Below are 24,298 nucleotides of genomic sequence, written 5' to 3' on the forward strand. Positions count from 1 at the left end.
GACGAAGGGTCTGGTGGTGTCTCTCGTACCCCAGGGAGCTATTGCTCCTTACACCCATCACTAGACACATTATTTATTGGGTGGCCTATTGATTTCATCCTTTTAAGGAATATTCACAGGAATTGGGAGCAGTAATTACAAAATAGGAAAATTTAAAGATTAGAATGAATGAAAAATTAACTGAAAGATAGCAGCAGGGTACAGTTGTGTAGTTACTGATGGCTGCGGCAGGTAATCTAAATACATCCCACCAGACTCATCTTGATTTCTGTGTAGGCCAGAGGTCGGGTTAAACAGTAGTTTGATTGAATGGCTGTTCACAGGCCAGTGTGAAATGCCAGCTCTATTGCAATGTGGGAGTGGGAAGGAGGGGGTTTCTCTGGCCTTTGTGTGGCCCATGGTCTTAGAGCACGGACCCCATTGTTAGAGGCTGACCAGCCAGCCCCTCAGACTCTCCTTTGCCCTGCTTTGTCTCGAGCAGCGTGACCATTTCCTTCATCCAGGTCAGGGTAGGGTCGTGACTTTGGACACCAGTCTTCCCTGTCTGTCTGTTCAGCTTGCATTCTCATAAATGCATACAAGACTGAGACACATTCACTGTTGTCACATGTCAGTGTTGAAAATGTACCCGTGTTGGAGCAGGTTTCAGCCTTTTTAAACTAAGAGGATAACAGTAACACCATGTATAATCCTGACTCAGTGATACCTACAACATTAAAAATTAAATTGGATAAAGTGGACACTTAGTTTGAGATACAATGTAGAAGTCAGAACACATTTATGATCAGTATAATTTGCATGGTGAGAAAGTGTGTAACGCGAGTGTGTAAAACACAGTACCACATGCACAAAGCTGAGATAACCTCTTTACTGCCCTGAAGTGTCTGAGTTATGCAATTGTGAAGTTTTACAAGAGTGGACAGTACTTCTGTCCTGAGGCTGGACCTGCCTTATCATGGCCTGGCCATCATGGTGATAAGAAGAGGAAAGGCCAAAGGGCCATAAGGAACAGTGTGCATGGTCCAGGTCAACAGTGTGAGGAGGCTGGACTCAAAGGGGAGGCAAGGCGAACAAGAATATTATCTGATAAGAATCACCGAGGTCTTTTGATCTCAGAGGGGCTGATCCTGAGCTACAGGGAGTCATGCTGGGCGAACGAGCAGAACGACACGGCAGGTACAAACAAGCAAGTCCTTGAAGATCATCTGGTCTGAGCATATTTACATAAGGAAGACTGGAAAGACTCTTGCATGCACACACACTCAAACATACAGTCATCTTGTCCGCAGGATTTCACACTAAAGTAGCATTCTTAACATGTTTAGCCACAAGAAAGCACAAATAATGCCCATTTTTCTGATAAAGTTAAATGACCAGCCAATTCCTGGCTAGTAATATGATAAAAAAAAGACAAATCTGATGCAGCAGATATTTACCAATGTAAGCCACGACTGGGCAATAAATTCAAAACCCACAAATGACTGTGAGCCCACTGAAGAGAAGCTTGGATGTCACAGTGTGGTCTGGTGGGTTTTGTCTCATAAGTCACTGATTAAAAGCCATCATGTGGAGGCCAGACAGGACCTGGGGCTGCAGTGCAAGCTGTGGCTGCAGTGCAAGCTGTGGCCTGAACCAAATGCCTGTCTCGCCCAGGGCAAGATGGAGGAGGGATTTTTGCCCGGAGTGGATAGGGGGTGGGTTAGCAAGCTGCTCCAGAGTTAAAGTGTCCTTGGTTTCCCCTTAGCAACAGTTAAAAATAAAAGTGCGGATACACACGTACTTGTATCTAAAGCCTCTCTTTCTTTTGCAGAATAAGGCCCAGGACACATGGTGATATTTTATATCTGTTTTTAATTGTCAGCAATTTCAGAAAAAACTAACAAATACTGTCTGTGTAGCCAAAGCCAAAACATTTCTTATTCCTGTGTGCCATAAACGATCACCCCCTTGCACTGGCTGACATCTTAGTGTGCACACTGCAGTTTATTTTGAGTACAGTGCCCAGCTGTTTTAAAAGAATGAAATTATATTTGTGACCAGTTTACAAGTGTTATATCTTCAGTAGGAAGGAACGGGCTTGAGGCTGAAAGCCACAGAGAGGCAGATTCAGAAAGTTTTGAGTGATGGACTAAAGTACTGTTGGTTTTGGTTTTTCTGTGAGATTGGTTGACAATAAAAGAAATATAGAATATTTAATGGGCCTCTTTTCAGATAATCAGAGTCACTGAGCTCTGTTTTTAGCACAGGCTTTTATTGTATTTATTCGTCACAACTTAAAAATGAGGGTTATGATTTCTTTTAAATTTGTCCTTAGTTCAAATCAAGCCGAGACAATGACAACAAGGTATCAGCATCCTGTTACATCCAGGCTCCAATTAAAAGAATTAAGATGTAAGGGGCCTTCATTATCAGCTCTCTCTGAAGGACATCAAAGGCGGTGGTGGAGTGAGAGTGCAGCTGCCTTGACGGTGTGAGTTTCTCCTCTCTCACTCCAGAGGAACTTGTTTGTGTTGAGGATGTTTACTGATCCCAGGAAAGACAAACAGCCTCCTTCTTGTGTGTTGGCACCGCAGCTCAAACAGAGAGCAGTGAGGCCCATTCTGTGTGTATGTGCGAGAGAGAGCGAGACAGAGCTTCAGGATGTATTGTATTGTTAGGTCTGTGTTTATCTTGTCTCTGTGTTTTCACCCCACTTCCAAGTTTCCCAGCAGAAGTTGACCAAATCCAATGCTGTGAAATACAATTTGCCAAAAAAAGGCAGCCAAGGCATGCCAAAAGGCAGTTACACGTACCAGATGTATACAATATATTTTAAATCAGCATAGTCATTAGATTTTCTGATGATCTCATGATAAGTCATGGCTTTAGTTCAGTCAAATAATCAACTAATTCATTACTCACAAATATACATTAAACTCCGCGCTCAGTTATTATACCTCATCTAAACACATGGTGTCACTCTTTCTCATCTATGCTGATAGACTTTGGAAGAAGCCCTCCTTAACTGTTTGTTACTCAGTACACTTGTATCACATACCATCATGTGTCTTAAATCTTTTCATGGAAATATCATTCAAGCTTATTCTGAAGTAAAACACACGTTTGGCCCATGTTTAGATAATTGTGTAGTGTACGATGGCAAATTATGATACAGTACGTACATTACTTTTTAATTTAGGCTGGAGGCAATGCAAGAAAGTAGGTTAAACTGTGAGGACATTTTAATAGAAATTATTACACTTCCATTTAATCCTGTATTTCAGTTAACACTGATCGCAAAAAACTTAGCTTCACTCCCAGGCTGTTTTATAAAAAACAGACCAATTGACATCTGTGTTGGCACGATGTACTGTCTAATTCTGTGAGCTTATATCAGCAAATGTCACTTTGTACTGAGGTTTTCTACCACAGCTATAAATCGTGAGGGAAACAGGCTTTCACAGAGATGTTTTATGGCACAGAGACTTCCCTTCCATTCTGCAGGGGGTATGGTGCTTTACACCGTGTGTTCATGTGTCACAGTCCTTTTAACAGGCGCAGTCTATTTTTCTATTCAGCATCATCCAGGTGTTCACTGACAGATGTTTTGATAACACAGGAAGTTTGTATTGTTGGCTAGATTTGAGAAAGGGTGACAATATAAATTTATTAAAATGTTTTGAGCAGATTTGAATTATTTTATATGTTACTGGCTTGATTTAACATTTAATACTACTTCATCATTTACATGTTGATTTACATAATTGAAAATAAATATTTACCTCCAAAATGTAGTGGAGTATATATATAAAGAGGCAGAAAATGGACTCAAGTACCTCAAATTTTAAATAGTACATTACTTAAGTAAATGTACTTTGTTACATTCCACCACCGTTAAAATAGCTGGTAGCTTAGAGATAAGATAGATAAATAGCTTATCTAATGCCAACAATTATAAAGTCATAAAACACTGACAACCCTGACAGTAAAGCTGCAATAACCAATTATTGTCATGACATGTTGCTTGTTTTTTCCAACCAACAGTCCAAAACCTAAAATGTATTCAGTGTATTCAATCATGACATACTAAAAAACCTTTCAAATATACATATTAGAGAAGCTGTATCCTAAATTATGTAGACTATGACATGTCAAATGCAAAACTAAATGTAGAACACACTTGCATTTACAAAATATAATTTATTAACTCTCTGACAGTGATGTATATATTTATATTGGAGAACAAACAATACAAACACTGTATGTTAATATATGAAATGTGTGTCTTACATATGACTTTACAGTATGACTTTTATTTTTTTAATTTGTCCTATTTCTTCTTGTCATGAATCATGGCTGAATGATTGTATTGTTTAGTCTATTAGCAACATTTAGCAGCAATTCATTGAAGGAATGTAACTAAGTATGTACTTTTACTCAAGTAGTGTGCTTAAGTACAGGTTTGAGAAACTTTTACTTTTTGAGTATTTTCCTTTTTATGCAATAAATATTGTACTTTTTACTCCTCTACATTTATTTACAAGCATTAGTTGCTAATTATTCTTCAACTTAAAATTTACATGCAAAACATATGAGGAGCTAAGATAATATGATCTATTAAATGTATATTAAATAGCTTTACTATTAAACTAACCTGTGTATAAAGTACATTAAATTGTCTAAACACTGACAAATTATAATATTAAGTAATAATGTTCATTAATACTGTGTATTATTAGCAATCTTATTTTATTTTATATTTTTGATACTTTAAGTACAATTTGGTGGACTGTTAGTTTACTGAAGTAACATTTTGAATCCAGGACGTTAATTTTTAATGGAATATTTTTAAACTATGGTATTTCTACTTTTAAATTATCTGAAAACTTCTTCCAGCACTGAAACAATGGTTGGGCTAATAGAAAATAACATGCTACAGAAGATGGGAAGTTGTTGTTTTATGATACCATTCTGCATGCAGGATAATATAGGCTAAGTCTTTATTGATCCCCACAGAGCAAATTCAGTTGTTGCAGAAACACAAGGACAGAAATAAGTACAGATTAGAGAAAGTAAAAAATGCACAATAAGAGGTCTACAAAATTACAAGGCAAAGGTGACAGTGGTGTGAAGTGAAGTGTGTGGTGGCACCAAAGTAAGCAAGTCTAGTAAATGTAAAAATTGTACATCTGAGCAGTGGAGGAAGAAGTATTCAGATCATTTACTTAAGTAAAAGTAACGATACTACAGTGTAAAAATAGTCTGGTAAAGGTAAAAGTCCAGCATTCAAAATTTCACTAAAAGTAAATCAAAATATACTTACAGTACCAAAAGTAAAAATACACATTATACAGAATGGCACATTTCAGAGTTATATATTATATCATTGGAGTATAATCACTGATAGATTGATCACTTTAGTGTTGCAGCTAGTATAGGGGTGGGGTTCATTTAAACTACTTTATGCAGTGTATCTAAATCAATAATATTAGGCTCATATATATTTTATTTGTTGATAAGGTGGAGCTAATTTAACCCCATATCTTATCGCACCTTATATTAAGGTTTAACAATAGATGATATTTTATTGTTATTGTTGATTATATTTTGCACTGACAATCTGAATCTGCAAAGTAAATTGTAACTAAAGTTATCAGATACATTTAAAGGAGTATAAAGTGCAAATGCCTGTTTCTTTGTACTTAAGTGCAGTATTTGAGTAGATGTAGCCTTCTTAGTTACTTTTCAAACCTGCACCAGACTAATTGCCTTTATGAAATGTAATAGCCTGATATAGTATAACATACTAGTACCTAGTATAGTATAATAACAAAACATATGAGGTTATTTCGTTGTACACCAGCAGTTTCTGTTATAAGTGACTGAAAAAGGTAATACTGTATTGTGTACAGGTAGCCTACTGTAGCAGAGCATGCTGTGTACACCTGCATGGACTTCTTCCTGTGCTCTACGTGTGTTGGCGCACAACTGTGTGATCGAAACTGGGAGTCGCCAGCCTTCCCCTGAAGGTTGAGCTACACCTGGGACAGCGGGCTGTGGTAATTCAACCACAGCAATGCGGTAAAAAGAAAATGTCAGAAAACCTCGGCGGTGTGGCTGCTGTCCAGTCTTCAGGCTGTCTTATATTAAAGTCGTTATCCACTGAGTTCACAGTGGTCTCTTTGTTTAAGCTAGCGACACGTTAGCTGCTGCTTCCGGAAAACAACCTTCACACAGGTAAGGCGAGTTTCGGTCTCGACTTGAGCTAATTCTCTTTGTTTATGTAAACATTCACAAAACAAGGCTGTTTCACACTTTTCAGGGCTTCGCCAAGCCTGTGTTTAATGGTAAAATGTAGATGTGTTAGAGCACGTATTCACTCGTTGACAGAAAAGTGAGTTTCCGTTGAGCTTTTCTCAAGGTGTGTAGCAGTTAGCGTTTTCTCAGCAGGTTGTGCGCTAAAGGTGAAACCATGGCACACCGCCGTATTAACCATGAATCCATCCGTCTGACTGATACCTATGAAGCCTAACTTTTATTACCTCTTCTGTCATTTGGATCTGACACATTAGTGTAGTGATTACGAACAAACCAACAGCCATGGGCTGACAAGAGAGGGGGCACTGAGTTATTTATGGTCCCGTTGACGACACACATCCAGGCAGGGCTGGAAAGTGATTACAAATGCCCTTGTTACTGTTATTAAGTAGCTTTTTCATGTACAAATGGTAACTTTGTTGACAGCACCACTGAATTATAGATGGTTAGTTGTCTCTGTGTATGTATTAAGTACATTTACTGAAGTACTGGACTTGCTTTACTGAGTATTTCCATTTATTTCAACTTTATGCTTCACTTCTGCTACATTTCAGAAGATGTACTCCATTACAGTTATCTGATTGTTCTACTTACTGGTTACTTTGCTGAGAAAAAAGCTACATACAAATGTAATGAGTTTATAAAATATGATGCATCATAAATAGATTATACTACTCAGTAGTATACTTAGGAGTTAACTTTTCTCTACCATGAGCAGCTTCACCATAACAATGCTGCATACATATATTAATGCTTCAATAATATTATTCTAATTAAATACATAATTCTGAAATTAACAATTCTGCATGTTTTTTGTTTTTTTTAAAACCAGTCCTGCCCAGCAGCCTGGTATAGAGTATGATGAGCTGGATACCATATTGTGCCAGACAGATTTTACTTTAACAAGAGAGTATTAATATACTCCTTTGTCTGTTTTATTATTGAATTAATTATGTATTGATTTGTCACCGGCCGGACAGGGGGGCAGATATAGGGATGGGGGGTACAAACAGACAGCACAGCGAAAGGACAATTCTGCATGTTGAGTTCTTCTACTTTTACTTAAGTAAATGATTTGACTACTTCTTTCACCACTGGTCAAGATGCAAAAATGGCACAAATGCTCAAATTGGCCTAATTTAGTGTGATTATGTGCAGCGATGCAGTTACTTCAAAGACTAGTCTTCAAAAGGGCTGCTAGGATTTTCAACAAGGGTAATCTGACTTAACCTAATATTTCAGTCAAGTAACAGCACTACTGTTTGATAAAAATATTTGTGCCAGTAGCTGTTACAAGTACGCAGACAACAACTAAAAGTTTTTTAAGCAGAATTGTTGTGGAGATAAAAAAAAGAATACAAATATAGTTGTCACACTGAGACAATGTGAAGATCCCTAAATACGTTTCGGAAAATCGCTGCATGGGAATAACACTGAAGATAAAGTCTTTTTGTGCCTGTAATCTGGACTGGAGTCACAAAGCGAACGTGAACTGAAGGTAGTGAGTTCATTGTGGTGGCTAATGTTTTTCTTTTCCATATGTGGTAATGTGCAACAGAACAGTTTTCTTTGCCTCTTTGTGTTCTTAGGACATAGCAATATTTAACTGTTTTCATTTTTGAGTAAAATGAATCATCAGCTGTGAGTGTACACCTTTCTGTTTTCAGTACAGTAAGAAAATACGCAGAGGACTTTTGTTTATGAATTACAGTTACCTTCGGCCCTTCATGCTGAACACAGAGGCAGCTTAATAATAAGTTGTGGTTGCTTAGTATTCCTGCAGATATGCCATGCAAATGTCATTGTATTTAAGGCAGGAGACTTTGCCTTGCTATATCAGTTACATAATGTACTAAAAATAGATGGCTTTTGATTACAAAGGAAATACTACTTTAAATTTAAGGACACTGATTTGAGAAAATATCCATGTAACACTAATGATGAGTAATGTGTAATTATAGGCATACTCAGACACTGATTATAATGACTTATTCACCTCAGGGTATTAATTTGATTAATTTTCCATTTAATGTGCAGCATTTACTGTATGTGTTATTTCCATTGCTAATACTAGTCATTGGTGTAATGTAGAGGCAGACATGACACACCTCCTGTCTTATGGACTCCAAGGGAGAAATTATTTGTCTAACATGGCCTCACCTGTGTTCACCGAGGGTGTGGCAGCACATGTGACTCACTCATATCAGCCATCAAAGAGAGTGATTTCAGCTCAGCTTTGAAGGGACGCCACCTCGGGTAATCCTCTGGGAGACTGGAGGACACAGTCGAGCCACAGACATTTCCCTCGAAAGCTTAGACTGTCACATGAATACAAGGCATTTGATTTGCATAAGGTGTTCCCAGATCAAGGCTGGTTGTGTCAAGCAGATGTGTTTTGGCTGGCTTTAAAATGTATTTCACCCAACCTATTACTAGTTTCATACATGGACTTCTATAATGTTTTTACAAGTGTGGGATTCCTGTGAAAAGATTTTCTTGCTCTAATGTAGGATTAGGATTAAGTTTATCTCTAAGTTATATAAGTTTATATCTGTGTGAGACTGTACTTGTGATGTTGAGGTAGATATGTTATATTAATCCAAATATATTATATTGATCCAAAGAAACTCAACAACTCAAAAGAAACAAAGTTTGTTTGTTTTTTAAGTAGTAGATACATTTTTCAAGGGCAGCAGCTAATGATTATTTTTGTTGTGGCTTGTCTACATTTTTGATCAATTATTTCATCACTTAGTTTAGTTAGTAATGCAACAAAATGTCCCAAAGGCCAATGTTATGTCTCCATATTGCATGTTTTCTCTGATCAACAGCCCCAAACCCAAAGATATTCAGTTTTATTGTTGTTGCAATTAACAATTACTTTCATTATTAATACACCTGCCAATTATTTTCATTATTACCTGGTTAATCTACTGGTCTATAAAATGTCTGAAAACTGAAAAATGCCTGTCACAGTTTCCCAGAGTCTATGGTGACGTCTTCAAATTGCTTGATTTGTCTGACCAACAGTCCAAAACCCAATGATTTTACAATGATGTAAAACTGAGAAAAGCATAAAAGCTTGCATTGAAAAAGCTGACAGTAGTTAATCTACTAATAGATTAATTGATTATTCAATCAATTCTAATAGTTTCTGTGCAGCCCTCTTTTACGTAACGCTTTTGCATTTTGTCTCCATTTCACATGGAGGATCCCAAGAATAATGAGTATCCTTATTGATGTCATGTTCCTTGGGAAACATTGAGATATACTGCTGTGTCAGGTAATAGTGGACAGTGATAGATACAGAACCAGTCACCTTCAGACTCAATAATCAGGAGGGTCTCCAGGGTCGCTACATGTCTTCCAGTGAAGTTGGCCACTGCTCTTATGAAGATATGCTGCATCATCGGTGAAAGCCATTGGGTGCTCTCTGTGGCCCGCTGTGACTCCCAGCTAGTGCATGTCATTTTATCACAAAACAAATTGTACGCCTTAAGTATAGGAGTGAAACTGTGAACGTTTTATTGATGATAGAATCAGCTGGACCCGTTTGCAGCAGGGCAGCATAGTGTATTTAATGTATATGTATTACTAATCTGTTGTTTCACATTCCTGCACCAGGTTATGTGATTTCCAAATAAATGGAGCACAGCCTGGTTTCTACTGCCTCTCCTTCTCTGTGCTACAGGATCCATGACGCCTATCCATTACAGGATGAGGTATCACTTGTACATAGTAAAGACAAAGAGAGAAAGGGGGTCTTAGGTCGCTAAGACCCAGACTCAGCCACGTGTGTGCACACACATTTGTTGTCGGTTTTGTATGTTTACAATCAGTCACCCAGCTACTGAGAGCACTTAACCTGTGGTATTGGAACATCAGCAGTCTGAGCCCCCAACACACACACACACACACACACACATACACACACACACACACACACACACACATTCACATATACATATATTCACTGGCATTGACAGAAGTAGAAGGAACACTTTCCTCTCACTCTGCCTAGTTACACCAATTCCCCTTCGCATTCCTAACACCGATGCAGTCAGAACTCATGCACATGCATGCCCACGCACACACACACACACACATCCGGAGCCATTATTCTGACGGTGTGCTGCTGGAGAGGCAGGGCTCTGGTTTCATTCAGGCTTCAGGCAGTTGCTAGGTTAGAGTCTCGCATTTGCGTGCGGTGGCTACTGGGCTCTTGACAACAAAGATATCATCTCGGGTGAGTCTCTGCAAGGGAATAACACTGAAGATAAAGTCTTTTTGGGCCTGTAATCTGGACTGGAGTCACAAAGCGAAAGGGAACTGAAGGTAGTGAGTTCATTGTGGTGGCTAATGTTTTTCTTTTCCATATGTGGTAATGTGCAACAGAACAGTTTTCTTTGCCTCTTTGTGTTCTTAGGAGAAAGCCATGCATCTTATGGTGGTATTTGGTGGTGATTTGTGCATTTATTTGCCTCTGTTGCTTCTCAGACAGTAAGACTCAGACATTGGCTACACAATTAATATTATCGAAATTACAAAAAGGCCAAGTGTAATATCCAAATCACAGAAGCTGCAAATTTTATGAAGGTAAAATGTGTGACTAAACAGCATTATAATGAAATACTGTAGTGCTGCAGAGATACCACTGCCTACACATCTTGTTCTCCAGATGTAAGAAAACATGTTTGTTTGTTTGGTACAGACCCCAACAAATGTCACACCATCATGATTGTAATAATTCTTTCAGTAAAATTTAAAACTGTGACAAAAAAATGATCATTCCCACTAATCGTGAATCATATCGCAAATTGTAATATCTGTAGAAATAATTTGACCATATTGTGCAGCTCTATCAGACAGCATACAGTCTTCTGAAATGATGCGTGTCAGCTCAAAGGCACAAAAGCCATTTACTTTAATAATGAGCAGCTAATAAATGTTCACCCTTAACAATTTATTTAATTAAAAATCCATGCAATTTATCTTACAAGTTAGATTTTATGAGTTCTAACTCAGTCTGTTTGGTGTAAGTCACGTCAGTTTGTTTAATATATTTGTTCATATGTGGAGTCAGCGGCCAAAAGTTTCTCCAAAGAATGCGTTCTAATCAGCACTCTCCTTATGAGAAGGAATTAAAGGAGATTAGTAGCTGCACAAAGGGATGGAGACCACTGCCAAAAGGGTGCAAGGGGTCATTAGTGATGGGGGTTGTATTTCTGCCCAGTTCATTCAAAAATTCTTACCCTTGTGTAGTGCCATGCCTTTGTTCCTTCCCATTAGCAGCAGTTTGACTTTAGTCAATTTTTTCTTGCCTCATTTCACAGGGTTTAGCCATTTCAGTGTGGAGCATGGTGACTTTTAGCTGAGTTTAGAATTCCTTTTGTCCCTCAGGAAACTAGCTGAGAGGAAGCAGCTGCGGCTTGCTGCCATACTGCTGCTGCTCTGTGGATTTGTCATTTCCTGTGGAGCTGGCCGATATGAGTAGAAATAGTCCAACAGTAGAGCTTACTGTTTTTATCTCTCAACAGAAAATCCAAATGAAGACATGGAGATAACATTTTTGACTCTTTGGATCATTGTTTCACTGTCACAGTTTGAATGGATTCTGCATAGACTTATGAAATATACCAAACCCAGTTTTTAAGGAGATAAGAGGACACAGATATTTTCCCGAGACACAGACTTTTGGACTGACCTCACTAAGCTAATGGCTACAACAGAAATCAAAGTTCCTGGCAGCAGTAGCGCAGCAGGTCTGTCGTGGGCGCGGGTATGTAAGGAGTGTGGCCAGCAGCATGATGGCCTGGAAAGCCACCTGTACGAGTACCAGGATGAGGTGGACGATGAACTGGTTTGCCACATCTGTCTGCAGCCCCTCCTCAGACCTATGGACACCCCTTGTGGCCACACCTATTGCTTCCACTGTCTGAGCAACTTCTTGAAAGAGCAGGACTTCTGCCCTGTGGACCGCCAGCGGCTGCAGTTAAACCAATGCCGCCCCTCCAGTCTGCTGGTCAGGAACCTGCTGGACAAGCTGAATGTGATGTGCCCCCACAATGAGTGTCAGCAGCAGATGCAACGCTGTGAACTGCAGCCTCACCTGCACAACAGGTAAGACTCTGGATGGGATGTTCACGGGTCATGACAGCTGTTTCAGTGGATATTGTGAGATGTTTACCTGGTTAAAATGAATGGTCATTGGATATGTTATTCTTCATGATCCCTGTTGTGCTTGATCACTACAATCGAGTGTTCACAATATCATGAACAGCCATACTATGTAATGTGGGTGGTGATGGCGCAATGGATAAGACTATTCCTTTGGTGTGAGAGACCCTTGTTCAATCCCCCACTGTGACCCATCCACCATTGTGTCCCGGAGCAAGACACTTGGCCCCTAGTTGCTCCAGAGGCGTGCGACCTCTGACATGTATAGCAATTGTAAGTCGCTTTGGATAAAAGTGTCAGATAAATGTAATGTAACCATTTTATAATAGTATAGCAAATAATACTTTTTGACCCTTCTGTCACCTCTGGTAATAGCTGCAGTTTGCTGTAGAAAAGTAAAATCACAGACTGAGGCAGAAGCAGACCTCAACTTAAGCAGAAGAGACTTGTCTATTGTGCTGCAGGAAGGGAAAGCCTGACTGTTTCACACAGTGTGATGGATGATGTATTAGAGAGGGAGACCAATATAAGTGTCCTGTATTTCATCAATTTGTCAAGAGGCACACAAGGCTTTTTGCAGGAAGGAATGCAAGGGATTTAAGGCACAGGTTTAAATGGAGATCAGGGCAAATCAGGGAGAATACATCTAAAGAGTTGTCCATTAGTACGAGGTGGGCATATAAACAAAGCAGTGAGCACAACATAAAAATTCATAGCAAGACAACACTCTAAAGATGACACTTGCGGATTCCTTGCGGTTTAATTACTTTTTACTCCACAAAGTGCTCTAAGTCGAGCCTTCGTGCGCTGAAAACGAATCCCAGTGACCATTCATGTGGTCATTAAATGAATGGTTCAACACTTTCTTTCTTTTCAAGAGTAAGAGGCGAGTAATATCACTCTTTTATATCTGTCTGTATAATGTGAAGCTGATGCTGCTTAGCTTAGTATGAAGAGTGAAAGCATGAGTAAACAGATTTTTTGGCTTTATTTAATGTAGCAAATCAATCCAACACCTCTGATGTTCACTTATTAACATTGTAAATCTTGTTTTGTTTAATCCAAACAAAATTTCGGCTAACTTGTAATTTAACATATATCGTACAAATAGGAGAGCGGTATCAATATTCTCATCTAACTCTTGGCAAATAAGTGGATCTATTATATCGTAAGGCGTATCGAATGTCGTGTACCCCCTAGGTACATATATGGATGTATCTCCACTTGAAGGTAAACATTATTCTGAATACTTCTCAGGAATGTAAAATAACTATCATCAAAATTGTTTGTATTTCCTCAACATGCCCTTACAGAGACTGTGATTTCCCCCTATGTTGCCGTACAATTTATTCCTGGTAGCGCAGTTCCACTATGAACGCACAAACTTGTAATTATTGAGCTCAAGGCAAGGTGCACGTCAGTCGTCACGCAATCATCGTGCTGGCCAACCATGATGCAGTCAGTTGCGGGTGGCAAGATTGTCCTGCTGCAGCCTCTCTGTGTAAACAATGAGGAGACAAAGTTCAGGCATGAGGATCAAGCAGCGGTCCCAGCATTCTGACTGACTTAATCAGAATCAACCTATCTCACCCAGACACTGCAATGCAGTGAAATTGTCTACTCATCTGCATAGTGCTTCTCTTCCTAATCCTGTGCATAAAAACACTCTTGTCTCATCTTTTAACACCCTTTTTTATTTCTTTACATTTCTGTGTTCATCCGTCCCTGACACTACTTCGTAGCTCAGAACATCCCTTTCCGTTGCATCAAAATGATTGTTAAAAAGTAAAGTCATTGGTCGATCATCAGCCAAATCATTCTCTTTACTAGTTTCCACCTTGTTCCTGTCTTTCCTCAGATGTCCTGTTTTTCGAAGACTGCGGGAGGAAGCAGAGAAGAGGAAGAGGCCCTCGTGGAATGAGCTAAAGGGACGTAAGAGTGACGGAGAGTTGTCTGGTGAAGCTAAACATTCAGTAACTGTGTGCCGAAATCCACCCCGAGATCAGCCTGAGCCTGGGCTGATTAACCCTGCCTATGAAGAAAGTGAGGATGGTATGGAGTCAGTTCATCACACAAACAACCACAAAGAAATTAGTGATTCAGTCCAGAGTCTGTTTTCCATACAAGTAACACAACACAGCACAAACATGATAACTAGAATCAACACTTCTTAGGAAATGATTTGCAGTAGGAGGTTGGTCATACTGTTATAATGTTATGTTTATGGAAGCTCATAGGTTGAACAGAAATAGTTTTCTTGCTGAGGCAATTGCAAAACCCTAAATCCTCATGCCCATCCCCTTCAGTGGGGGTGGTTGTCAAAACACAGATGGGAAATGCCAATGTTTTTAGCCTTGAGGTTTTGATTCGTGATTCTTTTTGAGTCTGTAACAGGTGAATCATCAGCCAAGTCGTAGGAACATGTACCAACTCACAGATGTTTTAACCAAACCTTGTCATCCCAGGGAAAAACCCTAAAAGCAGCTTGCAAGCCTGTACCATGCCACAAAGAAGCTTGCATTGTTGTCTTTATAATCTGTATTTTAATCAAATTACTGTTGTATGCTCTTAAAATCTGTGATGTACAACGAGCTGACTTGTGTTATTTTACAAGTTGAGATCCACTCTGTTTCTCTGTGTGTTACTCTTCACTGTGTGCTGTAAAAACAAATGGTAAAAAGTAAAGTTCAAAAAGAGGTTATTGTTTGACAAATCATCATTTTATGCATGTCTCTACCAGTGGAGACTACTCCAGAATTTTGGTAAACAAAATTTCTTGCCACTTTTCCTGGGCGTTAGGTTAGAAGATCAATATCTGTCTCCATGCATACAGTAAGGAGATTTGTAGAAGATGCTATCTTATTTTTCCACAAACATCAAATCTCCCTAGTGCTCTTCTAAAGGATAATTCCAGTTAATTGCTACTTGGGTGGTGTCTTCATAGTTCTGTCTATCATTAGAATAAGTTATTGTAACATTGTATTCACTTAAGTAATTGCTGAGATCTGGGAAGATGGTGACATCACCACAAAGAAGTTAGAAACACAAGTGGCCAGATAATCTTTAAAAAAAGTTGCCAGGTAAAGCGAGAGTGAGGGCGTCTGAAAAAAATCTGTCATTGCGCAGGAAAACTGTGTGCTTGTGCAACAGCAGTATGTTAGGACAAAATTAAACAAGGAGGTTAGTCTATAAACTGTGAGTGCTGACAATTTAAATAATAATTTTACTGTTTAACTGCTAACCTAGCTAACCTGGGGGTTTGTTAACATGTATGATTGCCTGAGTGCAAGTGCCTGTTGGAATAATTTTTTATGACATTGTCACTTTCCCAGATTTAAGCTGGGAGAGAGTATAGTGTTACAACTTCTGATAGGAATGGTGGCTAGCACAAACTTTATTATCACATAGTTTGTTTTTCAGGTATTTTACAAGGTGCAGCTCAGCAAACAAATGCTGTAGAGTGGGGATATTTGCTTCATAAACAGGGTTTACAGCTATATTTATTCTGCCTGATTTCCTGTGCCTCTTCCCTCCAGACAACACCCCCCTGCGGTCCAGTCTTGTGGCCGAGGCCAATGTGGTGGAGCTGTTCAGAGAGGAGACGGATGAGGAGCTGGGCCTTCGCATCGTGGGGGGGAAAGACACACCACTGGGGAACATAGTCATCCAGGAGATTGTCAGGGACTCGCTAGCAGCTCGCGATGGCAGACTTGCTCCAGGGGACCATATCTTAGAGGTGAGAGTCATAAACTAAGTGAGAAAAGTGCTGGGATAATAAAGCCCACAATGTTATGTATTTATCTCTTTTTCAGCATGGGAATTCTGGTGGCATAGTGTGACACAATTCAGTTCAACATATCTTTCCATAAATACCATTGTCGTGATATTGTAAACAGGTTGCTTTGCAGCAGGAAACGTAGCAATTCAAGATAAACAAGTTTTAGCTCCATGGTAACAAGGTGTGATTAAGACTGGCGGGCCAAACACGTCATGTCAGTGTAAACAACTTTGACTGGTTGCTGAAGAGTCATATGAAACGTTATTATAAAACAAGTTTTCTGCTAATGGTAGTCTAATACTTTTTTGTGCCATTTATGGCTGCATATAACAATATATAATAGAGATACATTAATTTCATTTGGCGACGTTTACTGTCTTTCCCACTTTCCCAGAGTCAGAAACTAATAAATGCTTTAGGACAGACCTTTTTTTGCTGTCTTTTTATGGGTATTTAAGAGTGACAGATACAATTGGGTGAGCACATAGCAACCCCACCCTGTGACAGAGATTACAAATAGAAGTCAGAAAGGAAAAAAATTATCTCAAAGGCTTTTGCCTCATTTTTTAATGAATTAATAAAATTCAGTTTTTAATTAATTAAATAAAATTAGAATAAATAATTGGTAACAAAAAACACAAAAACAAACAAGGGGATTACAAATAAATATACAGTGTAAATATACCTCTATACAGCATGGGGTCAGAAGTGTTAGACTGTACTGTCAATGACGTCTGTTTCAAAATATGAAAATATGTGCCACATCACATAAACTTTTGTAACATATCTTCTTGATGAATAGTGAAATGTGCAAATGTGCAAAATCTCCATTCCATAACTTCAATGTTGGGTGAGTTTTTCTTTCCATTTAAGGAGTATAAGTCATCTAGTTAGAAGAGATGTAAAGACAATCATGTTTTTTTCTTGCCGACTATAGTGCACATCTTGTGGAACCACTCCAAATATCGCCATTATAGCAGAAGGTTTATGGGTACTTCTAGGACGTCTGAAAAGGCTAGACATTGCTTAATTTCGGACAAGACCAAAACATATGTGAAAGGACAGACCTTTTTTTTTTACGTATTTGGTGTAGTCTGAAGTGATGTCACGTCATAGCAATATGCGGCTATCTTGGCTCAATTGTTGAGTGTGTATGGGATGAAATGACATAATCATGATCCCATAGATGTCCAGGAATGTCGCAAAACTAAGCAAGTAGCCTTTTTCCAAGCTTTGTTTGAGGAGAGGCCCATAGTCTCAGAATTTAGAAATCCCTGAGCTAATCGATTATTCGACTAAATGTTGTGGCTCCAATGCCACTTTTATAGACATTTTATTAACTTAATATTAGAGGTTAGTGTCAACACCTGTGTAAATGGTAAATGTATTTACTTGGTTTAGTATATTATCTGCAGCAACACTTGTGGTTTCCACAGAGGAGAATAGAAGTGCAGAATATGACTAACTGGAGATTTTAATACGTTGTGTTTTCCTCTCTTCCAACAATGTCCTCCTCCTTGGATTTCTATCCTCCGGTTCTCCTGGAATGCAGTACCGCTGTAAACCGAGCTTATATAGCTTTCAGCCTCGACTCTGGCACCCCTGCTGTAGTGTGTCCTCCAAAAGGCAGCTTTGCCTCTAAAGCCAACCAATCCCATACCTAGAGATGAAAACAAAAACCTGCCAGGCAACAGGCTGCCTTCAGGATGTGAAACATTAGCTGCAGTTTTTTTTGGCTTTGTGGAAAGATGGTGTATGTAAAGAACAATTTAATGACTGAGATCTTGAAACTCGATCTTTCTTCCCCTTGAATCGATGCATTGATTTTTGTGAAGACCTACTTTCACATCAGATTGTAATAAAAATACCACTTAGTCTCTTATTTTAAACAGAAGCGGCAAGCTGATGATAACTTGTAACTAGTATTTTGTTATGTTCCGATCCTTCTAATGCAGAACAAAGACAGTCAGATATGACATAAAAGTCAGATATGTCAGAGCTTTATGTTTTAACATAATCAAGTCAAAGTTCCACTTTTTAACACAACTATCTTGTAGGAAAAGTAATATGATTAGTTCATATCACTTTTCTGCTTAACAAAAAACTTTCTACAATGGCAGCATACATGTACAGATGATGATCTACTGTGTTTGTGTTGGGCTGCTCCACCACTGACTGTGTTGTTTCTTTTCTCTGTGGTGTTGTGTCTCCAGGTGAATGATGTCAGTTTGGCTTCAGTCCCCCATGCCCGGGCCATCGCAGTGCTGCGTCAGCGTTCCCTCCTCAGGATCACTGTTATGCAGGAGAAAGGTTTCAAATCGAGGGATCAACGGTCTGATCATCACCCTTCCTCTGGCACCACTTCCACTGCCTCCCAGCCCTCTCACAGTCCCCATGGCAACTCTACCTCCAATCACAGCCCCGGTTCAGTCCTCCAGGTGACGCTAATGAAGAGTCAGCGCAGCGAACCACTCGGCATCAAACTCATCCGCAAATCGGATGAGAGTGGGGTTTTCATCCTGGACCTGCTTTCTGGTGGCTTGGCAGCCAGAGATGGAAAACTGAAGAACAATGACAAGGTGTTGGCCATAAATGGACATGACCTGAGGCATGGTACACCTGAGAGCGCTGCCCTAATCATACAGGTATATTAAAGGAACCAAAGATATGATTTTATAAACTTTAGCTCATTAACTACTAATTAATGACATACACTACATTATTGCTGACCAAAGAAAACATATAGACACCTTCTTTTTTTGTCCAAGTTATGTTATTGTAATAATGTAGTTGTGAGCAGGGAGTAATTTAATTCCTCTTTGTTGGTGTGTTTAAGAAATTACAGACAGATTTTTGAGATTGTTGCCAGAAAGTGCTGCACTAATGAACTACGTTTTAAAAAATACAGGCTGAAAAACAAAGAAGACAAACAAAATGCAAACATGGACTTTCTGAAAAGAATGCAAGTTATTTGTCAGTCAGTTCTTATTTGTTGTTAGTTTCCCACCACCATTTATTGGGGTTTCTCACAAGCACTTGAATGGAGCAACAAGAAACTTCTCTAAAAGCCTCAAGCCTTTCTAGCCTAGAAGTTGCAGCCTTCATTACACTGCACAAGACAAAAGTAATTAATAAGAGCAAACAAGATACTGACAATAGAATCTTAAAAGTAGTTGGGCTACTAATTTGGCCCATGTATTGTTCTGAGCGTGGCGCAATAGAAAATGCCTTTGCCTCAGTAAAACTTGATCAAGATTTACCCAAGAGGAACACCGGATTTACTGAAGAGCATGAATTCAACCTACCGATTTTATGTCAGTCTGACAATGACAACTGACCATTTATGAGATATTTTGGCCTGATAGTGTTGGTGAAGGGAAAATTCAAGGGGTCAACAAAAATCCTCTTTGGGAGAATGGATATCTGTACAAAAGTTCATGGCTTTTACTTCTGTCCAGACATCTTGCTCTAAAGGAAAAGTGAGCTAATATTGCCAAAGCCACTGCTAGCAAGGGAAAAAATAAAGTTGTCTAAATGAGTTAAATGTGAAGGAGTATGCATCTCAAGCATGTTGTAAGTCTCTGCACGTTGAATTCCATCCTGAAATTACTATCAACTAAAGGTAGCAAATCAGCCTGACAACTCGATAATTATGGAAAATGTCAGCAACTTAAATGATGCGTTGTTGCACAAAACATGGACAACTACCAAAATTAACACCAAAACATCAGTGATCGCAGAACTCATAACAGTGCCGTATATGTATTTGCTGTGGAAATAATTAAGTTTTTTGTGCATTTAGGGGAGTGAGGCGCGTGTGAACTTCGTGGTGATGAGACCTGCAGAGACTCAGGAGGACGGCGGCGGCAGCAGAGAGGGACCTCACAGCAGAGCAGCCAGGAGGGCTGAGCCGCAGTACTTTAGGCGCCAGTCCACCTACATGAAGGTAATATATATTTCCTCACAAACCAATGCTCAAACTACTTTTTTAAATAAAGGTTATATTTATATTTATTTGGACCCTTGCCAGCTGTTGGCTGCTGGAATTCTAACTTCCTTTTACACCACTAACATTAATGTTGGTCCCAGTATCTTACAAACTTTACATGTTTCTGTTAACACAGTTTAATTGTGATGATCACTCCTTTGTCAGTTACACTTGGTTGTACCATACACTGTCAGTAGAAAGAATAGCTACCCCCCAATTTGGGGTGAGAAGCTTTGATAGCAGACACCTGCATTGGTGAGCGGAGATGAAAGCCCTTCTCTGGGGCCTCCTTCTGTCCTGATCAAAAGGCCTGGGGTGCTGCTCACTCTGCTGCTACGGGGCCACTGTCTTGTTGTTTTTTTGGTTGTTTCTTTGCGTGGCAGAGGATCAAAGCTGGTAACAGTTTGCTTTCACCTGCAGAGACGAGTCTTTTCGTCTTGCTGGGGGGGGATGGGTTCCCTGCTGGGGGGAAGGAAGAGCCCCCACCTCCCCCCAGCTTCCCTTCTGATGGTTTACAGACTCCAGAGAGAAACTAGGAGGCTGGTGGAAGCTGTCATTTTCCACACATCTTTTCCACTACGAGAGCTTAGTGTTGATCCTCACACGTGCCCTCTACTCTTACCTCTCAGCTCCTTCTCAAATGTTTCACATTTGTTTCTACGAGTGGTTTTGAGAGAGGAATCAGTTAAGTCAAAGGGTCCTTGAGAGGCTAAAGTTAATTGGCAGCACAGACTTCACGTGCGTTATCTCAAACAAAAAAAAGATTAAACAACAATTCTTTGTGAAACATGGTGAACAATATCAGCATTATTTTAAATATCTGTATGTGATTTTTATCAATATATTGATAAACATTGTACTTGTCATTGCTTTGTATTCATTTGTCTCATTGTTCATATAGGATCCTCCAGGAGGGTTTTCCAGTCAGGAGAAGAATGTGAGCCTAAAGAAGGAGCCTCGGCTTTCCCTGGGCATCACCATTGCCGGGGGGAGGGACTGTCGCAGCCGCCTGCCTGTTTACATCACAAGTGTGCAGCCTGTCGGCTGTCTGCACCGAGATGGCACCATTAAAAAGGGTATTAATCTGGTGATCTGTAATTTTGACTTTTAATAAGGAATTTGTATTAGAAGCTTTAGGCTTTGCAATGTGTCTTTGTAATGTTATTTTTCACGGCTATAGCTGCAACTAACAATTACTTTCATTATCGGTTAATCTGACAATTATTTTCCCGATTAATTATTTGTCTATAAAGTCTTTAAATTTTTAAATGACTCTGTGTGTATGGTGTAGAAACGATGCCATAAACATCGTAGACAACATTTAGATGCATTGAACCTTCTCTGTGGTCATACACTTTAAATGCCTATTTAGTCAAATGCATTTTCATTTAGGGCTTTTAGCAGACTCTTTTTGTCCAAAGTGACTTACAATAAGTAACGAATACACAATTAAAATGAGGATTTCATCAGGGCAGTAGCTCGGGAATTGCTTCTGGTTAACATGTAGTGTTCATTGATCATTTCATACTTGTTCAGTTGTATGTATACAGATGTTGGCGGTGATGTGCAGCTTTGTTGTTTGCCAAGTTAGAAAAGGGCGAAGAAGAAGAGATTTAGCCATCTGGTTGAATTGACAGCAAATTGATTTCACCAAGGATTAAAAAAATTAAAAACTCCTCCTCATGTTGAACACAAAGAACCTCTTAACAAAAATGTCTATCCATGTTGACATCATAATTTGTTTCCCCAGGCGACGTTCTGCTGAGCATCAACAGTGTTGATCTGACCCAGTTGACCTACAACGAGGCAGTTTCTGTGCTGAAGGCCCAGACAGCTCAGTCACAGGTGGTCCTCCGCGTCATCCAGACCCTTTCAGAGGACTCAGAGGAAGACGCCGAGGCTGCAAACTTGGAAGAACTGGAACCTGTAGACGACACACGAGATGACACCCTCAACTGGACACCGCTGTGGACTCGCTGGCTGGGATTACCGAGGTAAAGCCGCCTTCAGCACCACAAATTACCTGAATTCTGTTCCTCCACTTCAAGTGTTCTGTTCATTTTTAAATGAAAGAGTTAGCTCTAACTCTGCCCTCATCATTTCAGTCACATGCACTGGTGCCGGGACATCGTCCTGCAGAAGACCAACAACGAGAGCTGGGGCTTCAGTATTGTCGGGGGCTATGAAGAGAGCCACGGCCAGCAGCCTTTCTTCATCAAAACCATTGTGCCTGGCACGCCGGCTCATTTTGACGGACGCCTCAAGTAAGTTAAGCCCATTTTGACTCCCACATGACGTAACTAGCTCCTGTACCCTATCATCACTCTTACCCGCCAGACTCCACATTAATGGCCTGTTTCTTTCTCCAGGTGTGGTGATGAGATAGTGGCGGTAAACGGAGCCACAACAGTGGGGATGAACAACTCTTCTCTCATCCCCATGCTGAAGCTGCAGAAGAATAAAGTCACACTGACTGTGGTGTCCTGGCCTGGGAGTCTTGTGTAGCAAAACTCTCATTCCCATTTACTCACTTTTCTTTTATCACCCTCTTAACTGTTCACATGTACACACAGATATTTGCCCTGTTCTGCTGCATTCTTGACTGGTCCACTCTCTCTCCCTTCCATATGTAACTCATTGTTAGGTTACTTTCTTGTGTTTAGATCAGTTATGTAATACAGAACATGTGAGTACTTAAGAACCATCATGTGTACAATGGAAATTATTTTCCTGAGCATAGCCTCAGCAGGTACCTGTTTGTCCTCCCACACTCAAAGGACAGATGATTGCACAAAATGGGTTTAATCAGGGTGCAAAAATGATGACAATCAGTGAATTATATCCCAAGGACAAACTGGAAGGCGTTGCTTTTTTTTTTTAACACCTTTTTTATCCTTTAATCCTTTTCTGTATACTTTCTGTATTTTTTTTTTTTTACTTTCCTGTTAAATCATGTTCTCATTTTGTAGTCACGACTTTATTCAAGTGATTCACAAACAGCGTCCAAAGATGACATGTAGTGCTTAAAATATATGTAGACAGTTGTGATGAAGAATTATAGATGACTACATGTTACAAAATGGCTGGCGAGTGTGATATCATCAATTTTATTTACCTTGCATTTTCAAAACGTGCAATAAAGTGACGTTAAGAATAAAATCTATAGCTACACTGTGTTATAAATAGACACTTAACTTGACACTTTCATGCTTGTGCAGACAGGAAGGTTCAGTTTAAAAGGGCTTAAAGAGTCTGGAATATTTGAGATCCAGTCCTATCTAAGCCATAAAAGTAATCAGTAAAATCATCACAGTCTTAACTGGAAACCTGCATAGACCATTTCAGTAGAAATGCATTGGTAGGAAACAGCTTGGGTCCAGGCATTTCCTGTTAACTCTTGATATTAGCAAATGTTGCAAAAGGAAATAAGCTTGGACAAATTTATGTTATTTAAAACTGTGAGCTGGAATCTAGAAGCGAATAATTCCGTGATGATTGTTTGGTCTTAAACAAAGGTGTTCATTTATGTATAAGATATTCAGCTTTTGATTTATTAATTGATTCATGTCCATTGACCAGACCAGTGCTTTGTATTTATTTTAAAACAAACAAGTGGCTCATTGAATTACTTTAAAAGCGGGTGCCCTGTAGACATTGGAGGACAAACCAGAACATCTTGCCTTAAACTTCCCCTATACACAATGTGTTTCTCCTCATTATTTCCCCTCGTTATAAACTGTTCTCAAAGGAGAATGGCCTTGTTCAACACATTCACAGTGGCCTTTCTTGTATCTTAATTAACACAAGATTTATTGAATACTATATATATACACATACACACACTACCTACTGTGTGTGTATTAGCCTGTCCACTGTTTCATTATGTTAAATAAAACCATAACAAATCACGGTGTTCTTCTGTTTGTCATGGCTTCAAACTGCACTATGGGGATGTCACTTACAGTGGTATGAAGGCTGAGCAGTTCTGGAAAGATCCCACATAAAAGGTTTTGTAAATGTTACCATGCTTCACAAGCTGCTCTTGTTTCCAATCTCAT

At 39.4% G+C, this 24,298-nt stretch overlaps 1 protein-coding gene across 2 annotated transcripts; it reads left to right on the forward strand.

The window, feature by feature from the left end:
- Positions 1-5,960: 5,960 nt before the first annotated feature.
- On the forward strand, positions 5,961-24,148 carry lnx2b (ligand of numb-protein X 2b). Of its 2 annotated transcripts, none has more exons than XM_038699388.1 (10): positions 5,961-6,216; positions 11,835-12,417; positions 14,333-14,526; positions 16,011-16,210; positions 18,466-18,897; positions 20,055-20,198; positions 21,142-21,316; positions 21,991-22,234; positions 22,346-22,504; positions 22,610-24,148. In XM_038699388.1, the coding sequence occupies exons 2-10, from the start codon at positions 12,014-12,016 to the stop codon at positions 22,743-22,745; spliced, it is 2,088 nt and encodes a 695-aa protein (XP_038555316.1). In that variant the 5' UTR covers positions 5,961-6,216; positions 11,835-12,013; the 3' UTR covers positions 22,746-24,148. The 2 variants fall into 2 exon arrangements, with proteins under 2 accessions (XP_038555316.1, XP_038555317.1); XM_038699389.1 differs by lacking the exon at positions 5,961-6,216 and adding an exon at positions 10,493-10,632.
- The last annotated feature ends 150 nt before the right edge of the window (positions 24,149-24,298 follow it).

This window comes from Micropterus salmoides, unplaced genomic scaffold, assembly GCF_014851395.1.
Source record: "Micropterus salmoides isolate LMB-PRFRI ecotype aquatic unplaced genomic scaffold, ASM1485139v1 Ms_hic_scaffold_5, whole genome shotgun sequence".
NCBI classification, from domain to species: Eukaryota; Metazoa; Chordata; class Actinopteri; order Centrarchiformes; family Centrarchidae; genus Micropterus; species Micropterus salmoides.